The following is a 12587-nucleotide window of genomic DNA, read 5'->3' on the forward strand; positions in this document are numbered from 1 at the left end:
AGCGCTGACGTTTCACGCAAGCGTACAAAATACCCCGCAGTAACGGGCTTTTTAGCAGCTAACAAATGGTGTAAATATTGGTGTTGTATTAAAAAACAATGTCCTGCACTCATGTAGAAAGACTTTAAGTAAGCAGCTCTTCACACAGGTTAGAGGTCAGGGTCAGCGAGAGGAGCTTTCAACTGACTGATAGGGGTTTGTTACTCAATGACATTTCAGCTTTGTAGATGTGTACATGTCTGGAAGCATTACTATTCCACAGTTGATATACAAATAAAACACATATGAAAGAGTTCAAGTAGACAGATTTATTATTTTGAGAAAATTGTGACCTGAATGGTTGCAATTGTAATGTTTTGGCGCCCCCACTTGACCGACAGTGGGACTTTTTTTCACCTCCAGTTTGCAAATGCTGCATCTCGTTGTGGTCACATAATGCATCAGAACACAGTATAATCAAATATAAGTATATGTCATTATTGTGAAACAGTAATGTGTATTTTTCTCCAATCACTTTGTGGGGTCCCAACCTCCACTACAGTAATTGAATTTGCTGGATTTGGATGACAAACAGTCTGCTCGTCTTTACAGGTACAATCGAAGCCTTGGGATACAACAAAAATGCATCCATAAGAGGTACTGGAAATTACATTAAATGGTATGTGATTAACATCATTATACATGAAATGTATGACAATACATAGCAGTGTAATGGGTGAAAATCTCTCAATTGTTCTGTACATGTATCCATTACTAAGATAGTAAACCTATATAATATAGTAAGTATACATTGCAATAGTGTTAAACAGAAACTTAGCAATACACTCTGGAAGCCACAGTGGGTGAGATAAACCACAAATACTGTCCATGTATATTGCATAATCAGTTCTACAGAGGGCCTGAATTACTCTTTTTTTTCTCTCCAGCATTTATTTGGCTATTTTCTTTTCAGATGACCAATAACCTGAAAGGAAATAAAAGAGACAAGTGAATTAATTTAGGTTATACTGCTTTCCTGGTCATTTATCCAATCTATTCGACATTAACTCTCAAAATCAGAAACAACACAATGCAGAACACAAATATATTCTCAGTCACATTGTCTCTCGCCATGGACCTCAAGCTGCACCTCCTCCTACACACCTGGGTCAGGAGGAGGACAAAAGAGCCCCTGTTCTGTTCAGAGTTTAGCAGATTTAGAGGAGGCTATACCCAACAGCATGGAGACGTCGTTGGCCGAGGTCAGCCATGATCCCCCATCCGCCACCAGGACGGCTCCAGTCACATAGGAGGAGGCCCGGCTGGCCAAGAAAAGAGTGCAGTGGGCCATCTCGGTTTTGTTGCCGGCTCGCTGCAAAGGAATGGACTGGAACAAACCAGCAGCCTCTCCTGTGGGACCACCTGAGGCATTAAAAGGGAAAAAGAAAATCCATGCCGTTACAGGTTTTTTTTTTTGTTGGAAATACATAATGATATAATATTACGAAAGCCATGTAACAATTTTATGACTTTGGCAATATCAGCCAATAACAATAGCCCAAAAAGATAAGATTCTGGACAACCTCCCATCTGTTTCTAAGGGTTGTGAGTTTGATTGTTTCTTACTCTAAAGAAATCAAACAGTTGTTTATAATAAAAGACTGCTTGTTATGTGTATAATGTTTTGTTAAATCTTTACCTAGCCTGCGGAAGCCCTCCGTGCCAGAGACAGGACCTGGAGCCACGGCATTCACTCTCACCCCACTGGGCCCCCACTCCACAGCCAGGTGCTTGGTCATGGCATCTGGGGACAGCAAAGGCAACACTGAGTCACTGATTCTAATTTGGATATAATTGCAATAACAGTAAGAACGCTCTTACCATTTGCAGCCTTCGCAGAGCCAGCATGCACCTGGAGGCCCTGTCCCCTGTATCCAAGTGTTGCAGAGATGTTTACTATGTTGCCACCATGAGCCTGCATACAAAAGTGATGGTAGACTCAAAATCAGGCTTTGCTGGCCTCTTATGGTGGCCAGAGAGAATTGCAGAGTGAATATTATTGAAAGTTGTGTTCCGTAAGATACAGTGTTATCATCATTTCAGCTCAATGAGGTAATACAAAGTGTATAGCTCCCTCAAATGGAACTGAGACATATTGATATAGGCAGGAAAGGTACTGTACCTGGAACCACTTCTCATAAACCACCTTGCTGGTGTTGAATGTGCCCATAGTGTCTATCTCCATTACTGTCTTGAAGGCATTGAAGGAGAGTGAGGTAGCCGGGCAGAGGAAATTTCCAGCAGCATCTGTCAACAACAGCAGCCACTTTAACCAGAGCCAGTAAAGCTATAAATGCATTGATGATGTTGTACATGTTCAGAACATGTTGTATGGTGACGTAACAGTTTGTAGATCTGACTAGGGTACAAAGATAGAAGATAAAGACAGATACAGCATCAAGTAAGTTTATGATTAAACTCAAATCTGTCACACTTGACCTTGTGCTCAAAGTACACTTGCGCATATTCACCCTACAGACACTGTGTTTGCATGTATGCTGGCAGGATGCATTGTATCCAGACAAAGAGTGTGCGGGAGAGACTGTGTGCAGGACAGATCCCCCTACAAACTCAGTGAATAAACTCCATATTTTTAGGCTCGTAACGAAGAGGTTAAATACTGTTAATGAGGATGTCGACACGTCCCAACTCTTTCAGCGTCTCGTCCACAGCAGCTGCGATGCTCTCAGGCTGCCTCACATCGAGACACAAAGGGAGGCAGCGGCGTCCTGATGCTGCAGACAGCTTCTTAGCTGCCTAGGCAGACACACAATCATTTTACATTAAGGCCAATACATTATCCATTTACAGTATGAGGTATGTGTAATTTAGGGTTGTGGAAATTATGTTCAGAAGAATTACCTCTTTGAGCTTGTCCAAGTTCCTGCTAGCAATCACTGTGTCGCAGCCATGCCTGAAAGAAAAGATAGAAATATAACAAGTGGTAATGGTAAATGGACTTCCGACCACTCAAGAGTGCTTTAACACTAGATGTCATCATTAACCCGTTCACACATGACATACACTGATGGCAGAGGCTCCCATGCAAGGTACTGCCTGCTCATCAGGATTGCCTTATCATTCAAACCCATTTATACACCAAAGGTACCGCTTGCAGGACCATTTTTGGAGTTAAGTGTCTTTCCCAAGGACACACCGACATGGACTAGCGGAGCGGGGGATCGAACTGTCCGATCCTCTGATTGAAGGACGACTCCTGCTCTACCAGTCACCCTAATAACAATACTAATGACTGAATGCTGTATTGTTTTGATTAGAACATAAATACGTATCACTTTCATAAACAACGTGGATAGGGAGACAGTGGGAGTAACTTATGGCAAAACCAGTAGAATAGAGGGTTGAAAACAGGAGACAGTGATTGCAAGGTCAAAAATGTGATAAAATCTCACAGACAAACATACAATGGGAGATGAGTCAAATGTTCCAATCAAGAGCAGGAGCTTCATCTTGGGGTTAATCTGACTGTTGGCTAACTAGACAGATGCAATAACAATGTATGTTGGTAATTGTTTCTGATTTTAAAAAAAAGATCATCCATTTTTGCCACGTGAGTCAATTATTGAACTATTTAAACTGCACACAAACAAGCTGATGGAAGTCTGACTGTCAGATAACAAAACCAGAAGGTTTAAAGTACACCTACATACTATCTCGCTCACACATTTGACAATAGTAGTAAACATAATGGTGACAGAGCATTGACTCTACATGCATATATTGTGTATACTAAAGATGTAGCAATAATGTCTTGAATGTAAGGAGTTACATTTGATTCAATACAGTATGATATTACTGCAATATGTGGGCACGTTTTGGAGTAACAATCATCTCACCTCATGAAGATTTCAGCAATCCTGAGTCCAATGCCGGATCCACCACCTGTAATAAAAGCAACCTGATCTCTGAAAAATAAAGTGCAATCCCTCAAAGGTCACTCAATGTAGTTATCAACTAAGTGTATTCCACTCCCTCTAAAACCCATAGCAGGCAATGGGAAAAGCTTTATAAAGAGTGTTTGCATACGTACTTTAGCAGGTCTGGACTGTAGATGTGTGTGTATGAAGTCAGGCAGTCATCTGTGCCAACATCTTCGGGCAGCAGATCTCCCTTTCTCTGCGGCTCCGCCATGCTGATAAATAATGCACGTTAATAAGATGCAATCAAAAGGGCATTACCATGATCACAATGCAGTCAGTGATGGTCTGTACATGCACAAAATAAGATAAACCCCGCATAGTCCTCTGCAGCGGTTTGAGGAAGCGATTGTGTCTTTTCATGTGAAGCATGTGCACATTAGCATCCCCGTTAACGTACTCATAACGTATTAATAAGTCTCCTGCTTTGTACAGCTGTGTACCAACAGTATTTAAGTCACAGGCTCGCGCCGACCAGTTAGTTGACGTGTAAGTAACAAAGCGAGCTACTGTCACGTTACCTTCTGAGAAAAACAAGCTAGTTGTGTCTCGCTGAAATAACTTTCGTCCAGCTCCTCTGAGGAGAAACACGACTTCCACACGGAGCCCCAAACAGACTTGGACAAGCCACTTCACGTTTACACGTCACACGTTACTTGTGTCTTTACAGTCGGTAACTATTTGTACTTTGGACGTTAACTTTTTCGCCTTCCTTCAGCGATGCATTGTGGGCAATGAAGTCCGGTCGCGGTGCGTTCAACAGCACACATCTTACATTCATGACTTATTCTCGTTTATTTAATACACAGTAAGTTATTATAGGATGTATATGTATGTTTAAAAGTATATTGTACATGTATAAAGTATATATATATATATATATATATATATATATATATATATATATATATATATATATATATATATATATATATATATTTGAAAAAACAGAAACTACTGTGAACACTGGACTTTAGAGGTCAGGAGAATTGATTTCATTCATCTTGCTCCAGGGGCTGGAAGGTCTTTGACAATCTGGAGAGCAAAAGGAGAACCCGGTGTTTCTCTACAATAATAGCATCCTCTAGGATGGCACCGGCGAGGGACCCCACTGGTAAACCAACACTAGAATGAACGATCCCTGGTTTACAGTTTCAGGGCTGATGCTGATTAGTGTGCATTAGTCTGAGAGTGGCCCTTATTGATCTGAACTGTGGGATTTACTGTTGGAAAAAGCCCTGTGCAATGTATGCCTCAAATACTGTTGGGATGGATATTCATCTGTACACTGAGAGGTCTGAGAGTATCAGAATTGCAAGATGAGTGCCTTAGTAATTTGATTTGTTTTTCAAGAGGCAGGAGTAAACAGCAGAGCAGTAGAACATTAGAATAGATGATATTGGATGCTAATGCTTTCTACACCACAAAAGATTCTAACAGGGTGGGTTTACCTCAAATGACCTTCCAGTGTTCTCACATCTTTCAAAGCATACCCTTATGTTTTGGATGTGTTTGTCTCTCTTCTTAATATAAGCTTCTAATAATATAGTATAATATTGTATGCAGGTAGTTGCATTCCAACTGATTTGCAGGACTGAATTACTATGCAACATCAATATAAATCAGATTAAGTTTTAAAGAAAATATTTTTTCTATGTTGGATTACCAAACTGACTTTCTTACCAAGTTTAAAGAAAGTAAATCACAGGCCTTCAAGATAGAGAAAAATATTCACAAACTTGAAACAAATCGCAATAAATGCTCAGGAGTTATGTACACATGATCTGTCCAAAACATTTTAACAATGTCAGGCTAGTCTGTAATTTGATGCTAACAACCAGATGGCGCCATTTGTCTTTTCTGCTTGAATCCACTGAAAACCATTAACAGTAATCTCAGTATGCACCTAGAGTAAACATGCATGAGAATGTCTCTCTGGAAATTATATATATATATATATATATATATATATATATATATATATATATATATATATATATATATATATTATTTATTCAATAAACATATTGTTATAATTACTAAAACTATTTTAAATTGTCAAGGGCTTCTTGGGTCATCCTCTTTTCCTTTTTCCTGATAAGATGTTTCTCCATGTCTCATCCAGTTTTTAACCCCACCTATCACTCTTCTTTTTTTTATCCTTGTAAGCACGGTAAAACTTTGTAAACACATTGTAAAACATTATCGATTTACAATAAACACTTGATAGGATGAAGCCATTTGCAAATGACGAGGCAGTACAAAATGTAAGCCATACTTTGATGTATAATTTTTTAACTCTTTACCTAAGAAATAAACAAGTATTAAACTTAAAAAATCCTTTATTTCCTAAGTAAAGAGATTTTATGGTTTACATTTTTTTGCAAGCGACATCTAGACTAATACGTTTCCGTAGTTAAACAGCAATATCTATTAAAAGATTGCAAACGTTCGTTAACGTTGGCCACCTTAGTGAGGCTGTAGCAGCAGAACCCCCGAGTCCATTGAAGTGATGAAGAATGTGTTGTCATTTGTGAGGAAACTAATATAATTTCTTTCTTTAAAAAAAGTTTTCTTTTGTCAAATTGTGTTTGTTGAAAATATCCTGATGCAGGAACATCAAAGCATGTACAAAAGACTGTCTTTATTCAGACAACCAGACTAATTCACTCAGACAGTTAATTGTTTCATGATCCAGACACAGCTCAAGCAATAAAGGTCCATTATCCCCCGCCGGCCTGGAGGCCGGAGCCGGCCTACAGCCCCACAGCACTGACAGCTGGTCCTGGGCTCTGTCCGTGTCTCTGCTCTTGAACAGTCTGAGCAGCTTCGCTCTGGACTTCCATTGTTGGGTTTGACTTGTCGGCTTGTGCTTTCTCCTCGAGACCCACCAGCCTGCTGCTGACCTCCCACAGCTGGCGAGCTGCCTCCTCATCCAGGGCTTGGGGCGCCGGTTCCTTTTCTGTCATCACATCGTAGTACCTTCCCGTCACCCCTTCCATCTCCTTGGACACTGCCAGGTAGACGCTGGGCTGGGCCCCCAGCTCTGGGCTCTTTACCAACAGGGAGAAAAAGGGACCTGTAGGGTGTGGGGGGAGGGAGGGCACGGTGGAGATCACAGGTTTGCTGGTTAAAAGTCTGCAGGAATACCATGTTTTACCTATCTTTCAGATCCTATCCTTTATTAGATTTATTGTTAAATGCCAAGTAACAATCACAGACCTTACTAGATTCATGTTGTTGTTTGTGGTATATGACATACACATAATTATGTTTGTTTATAGCCGTCTCTGGCACACGTTGCACTGTCGATTGTATTATTCTTTAAATGATCTCAACAACAAACACTGTTTCCCTGTGGAGAGGATTTTTTTATGACCTTTGAGTGTATGTATTAAAAAAAACCTCATTGCACTATAAAAAAAAGTGCACTCACTAAAGTAAAAAAAAGTAAAGAGAACGTGTATCAGCAATAACATTGGTTACTCTGGTTTATTTGAACTGTCACATACTTTTTGTTGATGTCACTCCCAAAGAAGAGATTTTTTTAGGGTTTCCAAATACGTTTGCAGAATATTTTCAATCGTCTTCAATTTAACATTTATATCTGCAGTACACTTAGAGCCACGTGACGGAGCCTGGATGCTCATATTGTTCTGATATTTATAGCCTACTTACTTGAAACACTGAATCAAATTTGAATGGCCAACTTACAATCCATTTGTTTTAATGAGATGAAAAAAAGAAAGAGCTCGTAAACTCCACCTAAATTTATATTGTTGAACTGATGGGATGAAATTAAAAGAATGAGATCATTTATAAACACATGCATGAAAAGGGAGTTGTGATTTATCAAACTCTTGGAAATGGCTGGTTTACCTATTCAAGATAAAATAAGGTGATGTGGAAATGGTAGAAAAAAATGGCCATGATCTCTTCCCACAATTTAAAGTAAATAAGATCAACTGTGAATTGGATGCCGATTATTTGTCATTTTTAAAAAGTGGATCTCCGTAAAGAAAGTTTGTGAAACACTGATGCAGAACATTGCAGCTATAACAGGCTTGTGTACTGGTTGTTAAAAAGGGAAATCGTGCCACCTTTTATGTGAATATCATCCCTGACGAGCGATATCGTCATAAAGGCCATAACCTCTCGCAATGCAGCGGCAGCCTCGACCTCTCCCTGCTGCATTTATTCAGCTGTATACTCTGGCTCGCATAAATATATCAGACTATCCCAGAGGCAGAGTGTAGAAATCCAAGCTGAAATAGATAGCTCTTTCTTGCATCCAACTACTGTCAGGCCAAATGGAAGCACTGGATGCAGAAAGAACAACAGATTTTGCAGCTGCGAACTCAGCTTTCTCACTTAATAAAGCAGCACTGAGGAATTTAATGCTTCTATTGATTACTTCTATCATTCACTCGGATTGGACATCTACATTAAAAAGGTGAAAAATGTTCCCTTTAACAATATTTTTTATTTTACAGCTACATATATAAACATCACATTATAATTTTAAACACAAAATGTATAATGACCTTGTAAATTAAAGTGAATTGATATAACTACCCAATAGTACAAACAAAAGTCCATTGTTAGCTTGTGTATCCTTAATAGTACTCTCCAAATAAAATATATACTACAGTAGTATAAGTCACAGGCGGGGGCAATTTTGAGTACTTTTACTTTTTGACATTGTGCTAAAAATACCTGTTACTTGAGTACTATTTTATTAGTGGCTAATGTAGCATTTCCACAGACTAGTGAATACTCTGAATACTTTCACCACTGCCTTAAAACCAGAAAGCTCATCTTCAATCAAATGACATTTTAGAAAGCAGAAATTAATGTTTTTACAGTCAAAATGTTGTGGATGGGAAACTTTCTATAAACAGAAATGGGGTCAGTTCTATTATACACACCAAGAAGATAAGAATAGAAAATTCACTGCGTAGACCACCATGGAGCGGAGGTTAAACAGCCCAAGCTAATTGTTGCATGAGCATTGGGTAAGCATTTATTGATTTCTCTAAATTCAGAATCCAATAAGGAAGCAGGATACTCACTGAGCACAGAGCTGGAGAACTGTGATTGGTGCAAACCCGTGTGCCTCCCGAGCTCTGTGGACACGACGCCTGGGTGCGTAGCATTCACTGTGACTCCTGTGCCTGTGTTACACACACACACACACGCACGCACACACACACACACACACACACACACTATTGTTTAAAAATACATATCCAACAGCCAATTACAAACAAGAACACAGGCTGTACTCCCTCCCACACAAGCCCACGTATGCATCAGCCCGTAGACTTGCCTTGTAATCGTTTGGCGAGCTCTCTGGTGAACAGAACATTGGCAAGCTTGCTCTGACAGTACGCCTGCTTGGTATCAAACTTTTTCTTCTCCCAGTTCAAGTCCACAAAGTCAATCTTTCCAACAATGTGGGCGAGTGAGGCCAAGTTGATCACTCTGCTGGGGGCGGACTCTTTCAACTTATCCAGCAGAAGATTTGTTAACAAGAAGTGGCCTGGAGGAAGACATAAACTATCACGGTCAGGTGGGGATGGAGAGAGCGAGGCTTTATTAGAATTAAAATATACTTTTGATACATTTTCTCACAGGAGGTTTAGAGAAACAGACATCGTCGTCCGTCTTTGTTCGCCTGTTTGTTCAGTTAAAGTCAGTACCTAAATGGTTAACTCCAAATTGCATGTCGAAGCCATCTTCTGTCTTCCCTGCTGGACATCTCATGACTCCAGCATTGTTTATGAGAACATCCACACGCTGCTCCTCTACAAGACAATGAACTTATTATTTAGGAAGCTGTTAAAGAGTTTGCTTTATTTCAATAACCGAACACATAACTGGAGAAGTGACATGCGTTGTTTTCTCACCTTGTTTGATTCTCTCTGCAAACTCTCGAATGGATTTCATGGAGGCCAGGTCGAGGTGACGCGCATAAACGTGAGGATTCAGGGTCTTCCCTCGAATTTCCTTTGCAGCCGCCTCGCACTTCTCTAAGTCCCGACATCCCATAATGATCCTACCCCCTTAAGATGCAAAAATGGGAAGAGGAGTGTGTCATTGTGAGGAAAAGAACCGTTGAAGATATTATACATTGTGGGTTTTTTATTGCACCAAATCAGAGTAATTATTTTCTCCACACCTCTCTTGGCCAGTTCTCGGGCGGTCTCCTTCCCGATGCCTGTGTTAGCTCCTGTGACAACCACAGTCTTTCCATTAATGGTAGCCTTACTGGGACACCGGCCTCCAGTCACATGGTTCCTATGAGAACAATTCAAGTTAAGTGCCATCTTATTTAAGCACGCCTCCGAGTTCAGCATCACAACCAGGTATCATGGATTTATCTCAAACTGCCAGATCAGTCTCTCTTTTGTTTAGCTCCAACTGAACCTGGACATTTTATATCTTGTCTAACGTGGGCCAAAAAAGTTTGTGTGGCTCAGGCTCTAGCTGTTTGGCAACACCATGATCCAGCTATTTTACATGGATTGTCTTTTGTCATTGTATTATGTTAGTCTATTCTATATACACACACAACATGTATTGCAAGTCTGTTTGTCCAGCGACAAGAATCCCTCCTCAGTTGCTCTTATTTGTGTTTCTTCCATGTTTACTCCTGTTCAAGGGTTTTGGTTGTGGTGTTTTTCCTTAAACAAAGTGAGGATTGAAAAGGACAGAGGGTGTCAGTGTCATATACTGTACAGATTGTTTAGCCTCTTGAGCCAAATGTGTGATTTGTAAAAATGTTGGGCTCTAGAAATAAAATGTACCTTACTGTTCTCACACATGGTTAACCCAAAAAAATTGCTCCTTAAGTTCACACCAGGCTTATTAACTGAGAATGTCATGAACACCTTTACAATCTACTCAATACAATACAATCACCCTGCCTCTGTGGAGCATATCCATCTGCACTGCTGAGCCAAGGAGCCTGTACTTTCTGGGGTTGTTGTACTGGCCTGTATTCAGTAAAATAGTAATAAAGTGCTGTCCCCTTACTACAGGAAAGAAGTAAAATACTAACGTTACTTACGTTAAAGCTTGACATAAATATAGGACCACAAGAGCAAATATCTTACTGACAGCACTTTGTAGTCTGACTTTATTGAAGAAATTGTATTTTCTTGTTGTTCTGAGTTTGTACTTTCGTTTGAGTGCACTTATTGTAAGTCGCTTTGGATGAAAGTCTCAGCTAAATTAAATGTAAAAAGCAAAGTTTTAAACTAGCACAAACATCCAATTAAGGCTTAACGCTAACAGCGTAACGTTCAATGTAAAGGAAGCAGGTGTGACACAGTGAAACATACAGTTACATCACGACACAGTGGCCGTATTACTCACTTTAGTAAAACAGCAGCTCCAAACACCGTCCCAAAAATAGAAACTGGTAAAATATATTTGCTCATGCCTTCCGAGTAATGCAGGCGGCATTTATAGCACCGAAAACTGTTTTTAACACCGCTTCCACAATTTGGTTTGACAATCCTGCCACAAGGTTAAGCGCGCATGTTTTTAGCGTCATCAACTGAGCATACAGCACAATGGTATTGTGGGAAATGAAGTACAAAATGAAGTCTACGCCTAAAACAAGCAAGAAAGCACTTTATTTTGTTTTTTGCAATGCTGTTGCATGTAATTTGTAATTAGCTACATAGTTATAAGACTTACTGTGAGAATTTGAGTGTTTTTATTCTAGGGAATGTATTGTGTGTTTTCTGTTACTCTTTCAAAAACAACTTTACTATTCATTCTGGCATTTTACTTCTGAAGTGCATGAAAGTGTTACTAACTCAGGGAATCACAGCAGTGAGGAACCAAGGTCATCCCACCATTGCATTTACATTACATGTGTCCTTGCCATCACATATTGGGAATAAAAATGTCGTGAGAACAAAATAAAATTGTGGGATTTATGGGAGTATTTTGACTCAGTATAGAAGGTGAGGACTATATATGATTCAGGGTGATGTGGTTGTAAATTGCTTTTTTCTGTTTTTGGATTGGGAAAAATGACGTGAAATGACTTTGCTGTCTTTGGGGAGTAAGGTGAGACTGGAGGAGTGAAAGAGGAAGAAGGAAGAGAGAAATAGAGCTGTGAGACAGAAAGGGTCTGCGCGCTGCTGTGGAGGGTCACACTAATGCCTGGAGGTGTGAGGGCTATAGTTGTGTATGCAGCATCCGTTTCAATTCAATGCTTCACTCTTTTTTGACTGTTACTCTATGTTCTTTTCAATGTTGCTAAATTACCCAGATATCTTGTTCTGCACCAAGTGTTTAATATTTCAAATAAGTGTTTTTAAAGGAAATGCTCATCTATTTTCATACACAAGACACTTTACTTTCCTCACACGTTTCCTGATGATGAATCCTACGACAATTGTTTACTCTCAGACATATGAAGTGTGGGTTGGGAAGTGTCCTGATAGTTTAAGGCATACACTTTCATGGTTTTAAATGAGCATTAGCATTTCTTTTTGTCTTGTTAGGAAGAAGAACACGAAAACGTTGTTCTTGTTTCCTCCTGACTGCTGTAGATATAACCCTGTTCTAACAATAGAGCAGGGTGGAATA

At 39.8% G+C, this 12587-nt stretch overlaps 2 protein-coding genes across 4 annotated transcripts; both read right to left on the bottom strand.

The window, feature by feature from the left end:
- Nucleotides 1-288: 288 nt before the first annotated feature.
- On the bottom strand, nucleotides 289-4678 carry decr2 (2,4-dienoyl CoA reductase 2, peroxisomal). Of its 3 annotated transcripts, none has more exons than XM_068583159.1 (10): nucleotides 4499-4678; nucleotides 4091-4192; nucleotides 3897-3942; nucleotides 2902-2953; nucleotides 2661-2796; nucleotides 2162-2286; nucleotides 1861-1954; nucleotides 1679-1783; nucleotides 1213-1401; nucleotides 289-964 (listed from the first exon to the last, which is right to left on the bottom strand). In XM_068583159.1, the coding sequence occupies exons 3-10, from the start codon at nucleotides 3899-3901 to the stop codon at nucleotides 930-932; spliced, it is 741 nt and encodes a 246-aa protein (XP_068439260.1). In that variant the 5' UTR covers nucleotides 3902-3942; nucleotides 4091-4192; nucleotides 4499-4678; the 3' UTR covers nucleotides 289-929. The 3 variants fall into 3 exon arrangements, with proteins under 3 accessions (XP_068439260.1, XP_068439258.1, XP_068439259.1); XM_068583157.1 differs by having other exon boundaries at nucleotides 3897-3965; XM_068583158.1 differs by having other exon boundaries at nucleotides 1144-1401; nucleotides 3897-3965.
- Nucleotides 4679-6395: 1717 nt separating this feature from the next.
- Nucleotides 6396-11505, bottom strand: LOC137789496 (retinol dehydrogenase 13-like). The gene is made up of 7 exons (XM_068583156.1): nucleotides 11358-11505; nucleotides 10159-10277; nucleotides 9887-10042; nucleotides 9680-9784; nucleotides 9307-9519; nucleotides 9050-9151; nucleotides 6396-7056 (listed from the first exon to the last, which is right to left on the bottom strand). Exons 1-7 carry the CDS (start codon nucleotides 11420-11422, stop codon nucleotides 6734-6736), a joined length of 1083 nt encoding a protein of 360 aa, XP_068439257.1. The 5' UTR covers nucleotides 11423-11505; the 3' UTR covers nucleotides 6396-6733.
- Between the last annotated feature and the right edge of the window lie 1082 nt (nucleotides 11506-12587).

This window comes from Clinocottus analis, unplaced genomic scaffold, assembly GCF_023055335.1.
Source record: "Clinocottus analis isolate CAN_PGR_092001 unplaced genomic scaffold, fCliAna1.0.p SCAF_19, whole genome shotgun sequence".
NCBI lineage: Eukaryota > Metazoa > Chordata > Actinopteri > Perciformes > Cottidae > Clinocottus > Clinocottus analis.

Bases quoted from the DNA above. Each gene is read 5' to 3' on its own strand.
- LOC137789496 (XM_068583156.1), bottom strand. From the start codon at position 11,422: ATGAGCAAATATATTTTACCAGTTTCTATTTTTGGGACGGTGTTTGGA. The intron at 10,278-11,357 runs GTGAGTAATACG...TTGTTCTCATAG, and splicing joins GGAGCTGCTGTTTTACTAAA to GAACCATGTGACTGGAGGCC. The intron at 9,152-9,306 runs GCAAGTCTACGG...TGTGTAACACAG, and splicing joins GCTCGCCAAACGATTACAAG to GCACAGGAGTCACAGTGAAT.
- decr2 (XM_068583157.1), bottom strand. From the start codon at position 4,191: ATGGCGGAGCCGCAGAGAAAGGGAGATCTGCTGCCCGAAGATGTTGGC. The intron at 2,954-3,896 runs GTGAGATGATTG...CTTTTCTTTCAG, and splicing joins ATTGCTGAAATCTTCATGAG to GCATGGCTGCGACACAGTGA. The intron at 2,287-2,660 runs GTATTTAACCTC...TGTTGTTGACAG, and splicing joins TGTCGACATCCTCATTAACA to ATGCTGCTGGAAATTTCCTC.